The sequence below is a fragment of the Coffea eugenioides genome, unplaced genomic scaffold (genome assembly GCF_003713205.1).
Source record: "Coffea eugenioides isolate CCC68of unplaced genomic scaffold, Ceug_1.0 ScVebR1_2225;HRSCAF=3215, whole genome shotgun sequence".
Taxonomy (NCBI): Eukaryota; Viridiplantae; Streptophyta; class Magnoliopsida; order Gentianales; family Rubiaceae; genus Coffea; species Coffea eugenioides.
Genome location: NW_020862692.1, coordinates 31038 through 42138, shown reverse-complemented (window position 1 = coordinate 42138; position 11101 = coordinate 31038). Strand labels below are relative to the sequence as shown.

The following is an 11101-nucleotide window of genomic DNA, read 5'->3' as shown; positions in this document are numbered from 1 at the left end:
TGTGGCTGAAAATGCTTGGCCATTGTTAAGTGTTCTCTTAGATGATTTGTATTTTTCTTTTCAACCTCGCATCCAACTCTCTCTAAGATAATCATTATATATGACTGGTGGGCGAATGGATATTAAAGAGTATTTTGAATTTGTTACACATTGAATTTCACTTGTCATTGTTAATGTTCAAATCAATTACTACATACTGGTTAGTAGCTTGTATCTACCAGCTTATTCTTTTGATATTCTAAATGTGTATGTCTCATCTCACTCACCAAGCTTTAGTTGGGTGTCTTTTTGCACATGTAGCATTGGTGGTTTCTGCCAAATTGCGCTTCTTTGAGCACATCGAATTATTTTCTTCTGGCAGGTTAAAGATAGTCTGAGGAATGATCCTAGGTACAAGTCTGTTAAGCATGAGGATAGGGAGGCTTTGTTTAATGAATATATCGCTGAATTGAAGGCTGCTGAAGAGGAGACGGAGCGCATAGCAAAAGACAAACATAGTGAGGAGGTAAGAAACTGGTTTTCACTCACCCTCAGGTGCTTGATTCACTTTCTTCTTCTCAGATGTATGACACTGTTAGTTATGCTAATGCTTTATTTAGCCTTTTTGCGTAATGTAAACATCAAATCTCAAACAATGGTCAGTTTCACTGTCTTCTTTCCTCAGTCCTTGTGTTTGTATGGATATATTTTTTTAGTTTTTCAGGAGCTTCTTAGTTAGGTTCATTTTTTTGGAATCATGATGCATATTTTACTGAAAACATTGAATGTTTTAACCATTTCAGTGAGCTTTAGCCATTTAGCATTCTGCTAATTGCAACTCCTGGTCCCTTCTTTTACAATTTGTAGTGGAAACTTTGAAACACTTGTGAAAGCAGCTACTCTAGAACTAATAATGATGGGGTAGAGACCCGCTTAGCGAGCATTGAAATGTGGAAGCTACTTGATGCTCCATATAAGACTTGCATAGAGGTTGTTTAAATGTATTAGCAAAAGAATGAGCTTAGAGGACATTCCATCTAAATGAGTTCCACTGAAATTAGATGTTAAGAATGACATTAGGCTACATTTTGGTCAATCAAATTGGATTGGATAATTCAATTCTGGCCTTTATTATTTTTATTTTTGTTTTGAATATTTTTTTAGCAAAGAAGTAGCACGGAAAATGGGCAAAAATTACAAGATTTATTGGTGCTGCTCCACTTGGATTAACTGCTTTTGGGGGTGTTTTTGAAATATTTTAGTGTAGCAATGTATGTGAAATTTTTTTACTGTAGATGTTTTTAATGGTGTTTTTGAAAATATATTTTGGGGCATTTTTAAGATTTAAAATTTTAATGGGGTATTTTTAAAATTTTATAAAACCTTACAACCAACCACCACCCCTTCTGCCCTCTCTCCTCCCCCCTCCTCTCTCTTCCGCTCCCCTTTCTCCTCTCTTTCTTCCTCTCCCTTCTTCCTCCTCCCTTCTCCTCATCCTCCCCTCCCCTCCTTCCTCCTCCCCACCCCTCTCTCCCGCTCCCCTCCCCTGCCGACCAGAGAGGGGGGAGGGGGAGAGGGGTGGGGAGGAGCGAGGAGGGGAGGAAGAGGGAGGAGAAAGGGGTGGGGAGGAGCGAGGAGGGGAGGAAGAGGGAGGAGAAAGGGGAGGGGAGGAGGAAGGAGGAGGGGGAGGAGGGAGGAGAGAAGTGGCGACCAGAAGGTAGGGGGGCGGGGAGGGGGTGGGGAAGGGAGGAGGAAGAAGTGGGAGGAAGAAAGAGAGGAGAAAGGGGAGGGGAAGAGGGAGGAGGAAGGAGGGAGGAGAGAAGAGGGGGAGGTGGCGGCGGGTGTTGGTGTGTGATGGTGGTTGGTGGTGGTGGTGGTAGGTGATGGGTGAAGAAGAAAGAGGGTTTTTTCTTGTGTATTTAAGATGTGTTGTGTTTTTGAGTTGTTTTTAGAGTTTATTACTGTAGACTTGAAAGACAAAAACTGTGTTTCAAAAAACTCTTCAATCCAAATGGATCGGGTCCAGGTAGTAATCATTGTTCCATGTGGGGCCTGAATGGACTTGTTCCATGTACTGTGGTGATGATTCTTGTAACTTTGCAGGTATTCTAAGAAGGTGCCTGGAAAAGATGGTCTCTTTAGTTGTTGATGTTGTATATTCCTAACCACTGATTTCGCTTTGATGAATTAGTAGTTATCTATTTACCTTGACAATATTTTGGAATTGTAATAATATTGAGTTAAATGCTTATATGGTGTATTTTCATTGCTTGTTTTGTTTATTGTCAATTCGACTTTATCAAAAAAGAATTCCCATCCACTTGTAATTTTAAGTGTTCAATGTTTAAAACTGGTGAAAGAGCCAGAGAGTTGGTTGAGTAAGATTGAGTTTATTGTCTTTATTTTTCTCCTACTTAGATGGATGTTCTTTCATCCAATGTTTCCTAGGATAAACTAAAAGAAAGAGAACGAGCACTGCGCAAACGGAAAGAAAGAGAAGAACAAGAAGTGGAGAGAGTGCGATTGAAAGCACGTAGAAAGGAAGCAGTTGAATCTTATCAAGCTCTTTTGGTTGAGAGCATTAAAGATCCTCAGGTTTCACTTTATGTTTTGTTTCAGAGTGATTTTGCCTTTTGATTTCTGACATCTATTGGAATATTGTATTTCCTGGGAATCAAGAGTAGTTAGAAATTAGCGAACCCGCATGTTTGAATATTATCCTGCCTCATTTATTTTCAATTCACATGAAATAAGGAGATGCTTGCTAACTGGGTTGTTTGTAATTTTCCTGTAATTTGTTTGTAGAAGTTTGCTAACTAATAAAGAGTCTTGCTTCATTGCTATTTATTTATCTATTTATGATGAAAATCATTTCACAATATTAAGGTGAATCGATATTTGTGCTTGTTAACAAAACTTGCCGGTGACCAGTGCTTCATCTCAATCTTTCGGGCTTTCCCCTTTCCCTCTCCCTTTTTCTACATGGTTAATGTTGCATCTATATTTCTGTTATGCTGTTTAGGTACGCCTGAAATATTTTTGCTGTTGATGAATGGCAAAAGGTTGTATCCCTCTCCCTTCTGCTTTTCAGAACCAATATTGCATAATGTTCCAGACATTGTGTGAGGTTGCCTCTGTAATATTTCTGCTTTTGCTAAAGTGGGATTGTATTCTAATTGTGCGGTTTTAGTAAAGTACAAGATGGGGCTTGGAATACCATCTTGGTACTGATTGTAGTTGTAACCTTCACTAGGATGGAAGTAAAATAGTGGTGAATTCTGCGTGCTGGTGAGGATACTGTTATTGAATGCGAGAGGTGCAAGGCAAGTCCCGGGTAGAAAAAGTTTGTTAGGTTTATCCTTTTCAATAGACTAACCACCCATTCGGTATGGTGAAATTACTACTATATAATGGGTCTGAACATCTCAAAACTCTTACATGATGTTTAGTTGGTAACTGTCAGTATGAATCAGTCACTATGAAAGACCAAAAAGTGGCCAATAGCCAATCCGGACCAAATTGGAAACTTTCTCATCCATTCTAAAATTTTATGGCAGGAAACTTGAAGCATGAAAAAACAGATAAGGAGAAAAGCTGTAGCCAACAGAACATGAGAACATCGCTGTTCCCTCTTATCTTACTTCCTCCCAACCTCTCTTCTGTCTACTTCTTCATCATTATATCCCCTCTCATATCTCTTGTTCTTCCCCCACTCCATAGGCTGCTTTTTCTTCCCTGATTAGAACGTCTGACTGGAGAAATTGGAGCTGCTGGTATGTTGGTTTTTCTTTTTCTTGTAATTGGCACTCAAAATTTTCCCAGATTCAAAACAATTGTCATTGAACTAGTTTTGCTATGTAAAAATCTTGTCCATATAATCTTACGCTGACTGGTCTTGGTTATATTTCTAATTTCTAAGCTTAATGCAGCCATAGAACTTTCTATGTTGATTGACTGTGGGCTTTCATCATAATAGCAAGATTATTTTGGATCTTGGTCTTGATTTGCATGGAAGAATTGTGGTTATGCCTTGGTGTTGGTTTTGGTTTTGGGTTTTTGTTGATTTTGTTGAGGTACAGAAATAGAGCTTTCTTGAGATTACTCGCCGTAGGTGGCGAAGGCTGACAATGGTAAGAAATTAAAGGTTTTGGTTGACAGTTATAGCATGAAGACGTTGAAAGAAATAAGAAAAGAAAATAGAAGTTGATTCCTATACAAATACAAACACTGCCAAACATTTTTAAAGGGAATCCCTGGTAAACTGATTGTCATTGAAGGTCATAGTCATTGCCATTGCTGATTTGAACCAAACGGGTGGTAAAATGGTTCTTTTTGCTAATTTTTTCTACCTGTAGGTCAACATTTCCTTGTTTTGGTATCTGACTTGAAGGTTGTTAAGTGGCATCTTGGAGAAAGATTAAGATAAGAAAGATAAAAGGACGAAAGGCTTTGTATTGTCAAAGAGAAATCGAACTGATGTATTCAAGGAGTTACATTTTCCCTGCTTGGTGCTTTGGAAGCAAAAACAGACTGAGGAGTAGCCTTTTGTTATTAATGTTGTTTTATTGGCTGTGGTAAAAGTTGCGTGGAGACTACAGGTGAACAATTTGAGCTGTTTTCCTGGTTTGGTGTTCTGAGGTTTACCTATTCATGTGAAATGGATAAACTAGAATCAAGATTTTAGGGGATTAATTTTTAGTGTAATCATAGGGTCTAAACTTATTATTGTAGATGAGTGACTAAGAAAAGATTAGAACAGAAAACAGTTTATAATTTGTCTTAACCAATAAACTCAATGCCAGGATAATCTTTAGAGGGTCTCACTTTTTTTGATATATTTTCTGGTTCTGATAGGAACCTTGGAAAAGTTGCATAGACCTGTAGCAATCTTGTACTTTATGGGAGAACTCATGTCTACCACAAACTCAGAGGATATGTAGTGTAGAGACTCGAAATATAACCCAGTAGAAAGGTCAAAGATCAAATGACCAGATATAGAATGTGTAGGTGGTACTGGTAAAACCTATTTGGGAACTGAAGAAAATAGTTCAAAATGGAGGCTGTTGTAATGAAAGTAGTAGCGCTTTGTGCCTTCTCGTGATGACTTAAAGTGTCTCTACTAACCTAGAGAGTACCCAATCGGGTGATTAAACAGAAAAGTAAATTGTTGCGCGCTTGGAAATGTCTGTAATTTTTTATTCTTAAGTACCTTGTACAAATTACATTCTCTTGGAGTTTGCATCGTATACTATGAGATGGTTAGCAGGAAGCAGTAGAATATACAAGGTTATCATGACATTAAAATTCCTTCATATATAAGCATATAAAAGTTTGACATTTTCATTCCTTTTGTGAATCTAGGCAAGTTGGACAGATTCAAAGTCTAAATTGGACAAGGATCCCCAAGGACGTGCAGCCAATCCTAATCTAGATCAATCTGACTTGGAAAAGCTTTTCCGTGAGCATGTGAAGATTTTACATGAGGTAAGCTGTGTTCTCTCTTAGGTCCTGAAGTAGAATGGATCTCTTACTCTTATTCAGGATGCTTATCTTAAAAAGTGCAAGTGAACCGGAGTCTGGGAAATCAACTATTTACTTTTATTTCTTTTTAGGAGAATGCTGTTTCAAGCTGTGCCTGCATGTGTTGTTGACTTTGTTACCTGAACTTAATCCATTCCAAGAAGCCTTAATTAAGAATTGAGCATTCATGCATTGCCAGATATTTGTATTGAATGTGATCAAAAATTTGTTCTGTCTTTTACCTTAGTGAAAAAGGGTGCATGGTGTTTTTTCTGTGTTATGCATGGTGGAGTTGGTGATTGGGTATGTATAGGTTGTCCTAACTTGTATGAAATGTGATCAAATTTTGGTTATATCTCCTTGACTTTTGCGTGGAAAAAAAAAAGTGTTTCCATCTGTGTTGTTTGTGGGGCATGATAGGTGAATAGGCATGTAAGTTATCATTTATACAATATTTTAAAGTGAGCTATGTTTTGGGGTCGGAATGCATCTAGGCTAAGCACTTGATCTCACATTTCTTTTGCAGTTTATGTCAATGAATTGTTTGCGGTGACAGTAAAACAGTAACTTTTTCTGTTTAAACCACATGTTTTTCCTTTACCTGTTCAGATATGCTGTTTCTTTGCTTCTTCTCTGTGCTTTCGATGTGGAAATGCTAGTGAAGTTAATGTTATATTAGTATTGAACTGCAAACAGAGATCTTTACATTATCTTTGAAGACTCTAGCTCAGCATTCGACAAAGAATTGTATATCAGTCATGGATCTCATATGGTTAGTTTAGCACTGGATTGTTTAGGTCAAATTCCAGGTGGTGGCACCACTATTTTTATCCAAGTATTTGGTCTACATGATTGAAAATTTCTAATCAAAATATTTTGCAGCTAGTTCCTCAAATAGCAATTTTTTTCTGTTCAGATCAAATCTCTATAGCTGTTCAGGTGTCACTTTCTGTTTGTGCTTCATAGAAATTGCATTTTTTTTGGGTATCAGCTTTGAGCTGCGAACAGAGATCCTTCTATTGTCTTCAAAGGCTATCTCGGCATTTAATGAAGTTTTGGTTATCGGTTATTGGACCATATGTTTAGTTTAAATGTTGATTTTCTTGTTCAATTTTCAGTTGGTGGCACCATATTTCTTGTCTAAACATGGGATTAGTATATTAAAATTTGTTTAGATATTCAGAAATTTAATGTTGATTCTAATACAAATAGAATGCCTTTACGACCATTAGGACAAGCAATTTTAGAGTACTATCAAGTCAATTAGAACTGCGCCAATTGTGAAACTTTTGCACCATTATAGATGTGAGTTGCATCGTTCTGAATATTACATACGGTTATGACCATCTTGATGTGACTTGTTCACCTTCTATTCAACATAATGATCTAGAACACATTGAATCAACAGCTTTCAGTACCAAGCTGGAATACCATTTCTTGGAAATCTGTGTGCTGCAGGAGAGTTATTGAATGCAGTACATTTGCATGGTAATATCATAATTTGAAGTCAAGTTGTATGGTGAACTATAGGATAATGTTCCCACAAGAGTGTTGTCAGAACTATATCCCCTGGTATCTTCCTTGTTGTCAACTTTTCCATTTGAGTATCAAATATACCATGGAGGGGTCTTTTATGACATTGTTTATCCTCAGTCTATATGCCCTAAACACTTTTTTCTAATGCTATTTGCTTGTGAGTCATGGATAATAATTATTCATAACCTTACCCTCAGCCCTTGAACACTTTAGGAACTGCAAACAAAATTCCCAAAGTTGGATTTGTATATATGGTGTTATTATTGCCATCTAAAAGTTAAAAGCAATTTAAATATCTTCCATTACTGCAGATATACAAGGTTTCAACTCTTCCATAGCTATGTTTCTTTTCGGTATTTTATCATGAGGGAACTGATTTTTATTATCCCAAAGAACCCAGAGGTTCGAACAATATTTCAAGTTGTCAAGATATATGTATCACGTACTAGACGAGATTGGTTGCTTCTTTGGGATTGGGTGAATGTGATAACGGATTTGCTGGTCTTTGTGAGGTATCAATCTTTTCTAAATGCTTTTTGACATAGAGGGACAAGAAGACTAATAGTTTACTCAATTTTCTTTTCTTTATGGATGTAGGTAACTTTCTGATTGTTGTCTAGCAAACATCATTTTGAGCTTCGTTCTGCTCTGAAGCTGTTCTGTGTGTCATGTTGAATTTACACTATGAACAAGAATATTAATGATGTCTCAGAGGAGCAAGCTGTGATTTTTTATGGTTCTTTTTTCTTTTTCCTACTAAGTTCTCTATGATGTGGAAATCCTTCTTGTAGATCTGGAAATCTTCTTTCCCTTTAATTTATATAATAGGCAATTATTCTAGATATGGGTTTGGTGGGTATATGTTTCGTCAGAAACTTTTTCTCAGTTTATGGCCTCCTGAAATAAACAAATTTGTGTTATAGTAATGTATGCTAGATTCTGTTGTTGATAAAGCAAGAACCATTGAATTGTGTCAAAGAGGTTCCGTGATTGTTCCTTTGTGGTTGATGTATTCCGTCGATAATTTTGACGAGGAATGCATTTCCTACAGTTTCTGTAGATAATTTGTGGTTGCCATTGAGACATGGAAGAAATTGATGATTAGTCTTTACATGTTCGATTTTTTCATGCTCCTTATGGTGTTTGATGTGATAAGCAAAAATCCCTGTCAAGTTTCTTCTCAATTCCTTAGATTGAGGTGAAACTATTTGAAAAGTAAATTGCAATTATGCTGACAATTAATGACTCTGGAGGCGTGTTATTTTTATTTTTTTTGGGTACTGATGTTAAGAGAGAGTTGAAATCTGATTAAGTTGTAACTAATGCCTGGTGAATAAATTGTCTTGCTCTTGCTAATCCCTTTTCATTGTTTACAGAGGTGTGTTTCTGAGTTCAGAGCTCTATTAGCCGAGGTTGTAACTTTAGAAGCTGCAGCTCGAGAAAAAGATGGCAAAACAGTTCTTACGTCGTGGTCAACTGCTAAACATCTTTTAAAAGCTGATGCTCGGTATACAAAGATGCCAAGGAAAGACAGGGAGTCCTTGTGGAAGCGACATGTAGAGGATATTCAGCGCAGACAAAAGTCAGCACCTGATAGAGAAACGGAGAAGCACAAGGATGCGAGAAATAAAAGCTCTGTTGACTCTGGTAAAAATGTAATGGGATCAAGAACTCATGATAAGAGGTAGTCATTTTTGTGTCACTGTTTACCCGATAAACAGAATCAGACTTCTGATCGGCAGTCAGTGTCTAGTGGATCAACAAAAGCTATGTAAAATAGTGGTTTTAACTCTGGTATCTGAGATTATATTACTTCGGAGTATCATTTAATGGAAATGATTTTTGTTATTCTTTGAAGGGAAATAAGATTTTTTTTGGGTTAATTTTTTAGGCGGGAAATGAGTGTTTGAGCCCTACTATATTGTGAAGAACCCAGTATCGACTTTATGACATTTAGTTTGCGAGAGAAGCGTGGATGGAAAAATGAAACTTGTTTTGCTGTGGTTCTATCATCAAATCGTTGTACTTCACTGGCTTGGTACAACTAGTACTAGAAATTCGAGTTTTAACATATAGTAAAGATGAGGCCAAAGGCTTAATACGACATTCTTGTTCATTTGTAAAAATGTATCTTTGCGAAAATTTGCAAAATGGGAATAAGAAGATTTAAAATTCATGAGTAGGTATGAAACTTAGGAATTTTGCGAAACTTGAAAGTGGTTTGTTGGTAACTGTTCATGATTTATAAACAAATTAATGTTGCAAGTAATATCATGAAATTACTCTTATGTGCACATAGTTGCGCACTTGCATATTTGAGTATACATGTGTACACTTACATTGATTTAGATGTGCACATTTGGATATATATATTGTGAGACCCCGGTTGCCCTAAATTGGGATTTTATGTGAAAAAAATATGTTTTAGTGTGATTTTTATTCCAAATAATCCGAAAATCCCTAATTGGGAATTTGAGAAACCCTAATAGCTCAAAAATCGAAAATTTTTAATCGAAACCCTAGATAGCCATTTCTATTGCAATTGCATGTTTGAATGTGTATTAGACATGTGTAGGTATGTGTTTGTATAGATTGATATAGGGTTAAGTGGGTTCAAAAGGTTAGAAAACCCTAAACGGGGAGAAACCCTAGTTAACCCTTGGTTTAAAGTGTTTAAGTTAGTTTATACTCTCATTTTGGCCTTGACATAAAAGTGGTTATTTGGTTGATTTTAAGTGTGATAAAGATTGATTTAGAATAGGTAAGTAAGGTTTAAGGGTGATTAGTGCAATTGCTAAGTGAGATTAGGGCATTTGGATTAAGCTAAGATTAAGTCCTATGGAGTAAAATGATAGAAAATGAAGTTATTAGGGCAAGAGTGGAGGATTTGGCAAGACAAGGTTGCAAGGACTTAAAGGCAATTCCTATGCTATTTTGTGATTGGTTGATGTAGGAAAATATCTTTAGTTGTTGGATGGGTTTGTCTTATAACCCTTAAGTCATAAGACATAAGTGTCATAAGTCAAAACAACAAGAGAAAGAAAGAGAGAGTGAGCCGTGAGAGAGACAAGAGAAAAGGAGAAGAAACTTTGCAAAATTCTTGCACTTGGAGCTTTCATCTTTGGTCTTGAAGCTTGCTAGGAGCATCTAGGAGCTTGGTGGAGGTTGTCCTACTCTTGTACTACATCTTAGTTGGAGGTAAGAAACTCTTCTTGAAAGTTGCTTGGAGGATGAAGGCTTGTAGCCTTTGAAATTGTTGATTCTTGTTGTTATTGCCTTTGTTGATGATATAGTTGTAATTCAAGGTGGTTTGTGATGATATACCATGGTGTAAATTGGAGGAAATTCGAAGCCCTAGGTTCGGCCAAGACAAGTTTCTTGGCTAGGGTTTCTTGTTGTGTTATGTTATGGTGAATTCATGTTGTTTGGCTTGCATTTGGAGAGGTTTTATGGTTTAATTTTGCTCAAATTGGATGTCTTGAATTTCGGCCAAGATAAGACAAATTAAGGTTTCTATGGTTTATGTTAGATTAATGCTTTGGTGGTGAAATTAAGCTTGTAAATGACTTGCTTAAGTTGTTAATTTCGTTTGTTGGGTGAGGTGTGATGGTGTCCGAAATTTGGGTAAGAAACCCTAGGTTGAGGGGCTGATGTTTTGGGTTTGATTAGGGCTTAAATGATTATGCCTTGGTTAGATATGATTAGCTTTGGTTAGAGATGTTAATGAATGTAGAACTTGCCTTTTGGTTAGAAAAGGTTAGGGTTTAGGGGCTGTTTTCATGAGGTATTTCGGGAGTCTTGTTAGGGCAATTAGGGAGTGCTTTATATGTGTTAGAATGGTGTAGCCATGGCTTAGAATCTTGTGTGTGTGGTGCGAATTCGTTTCACGCGATTGCGCGCGTTAGTCCAGCAAAACAGCAAACCAGGACAGTTTACAACTGGAACTTTGGCTTCGAATTTGACCAGGTTACAAGCTGATTGGGCTTGTGACCAAAACACCAAACTTATAGCCCTATATCAGAGCTTTCCAACGCCTTTGGAATTTCATGAATCGGATTTATAAAAC

General features: G+C 36.9%; 1 protein-coding gene across 1 annotated transcript; it reads left to right on the top strand.

Moving 5' to 3' along the window:
* Positions 1-335: 335 nt before the first annotated feature.
* On the top strand, positions 336-8892 carry LOC113756369 (pre-mRNA-processing protein 40C-like; the record flags this gene model as incomplete). The annotated part of the gene is made up of 4 exons (XM_027300057.1): positions 336-505; positions 2428-2574; positions 5341-5463; positions 8412-8892. Coding segments are annotated over 4 exons (752 nt in total), but the record flags the coding sequence as incomplete, so codon positions are not given.
* Positions 8893-11101: the final 2209 nt, after the last annotated feature.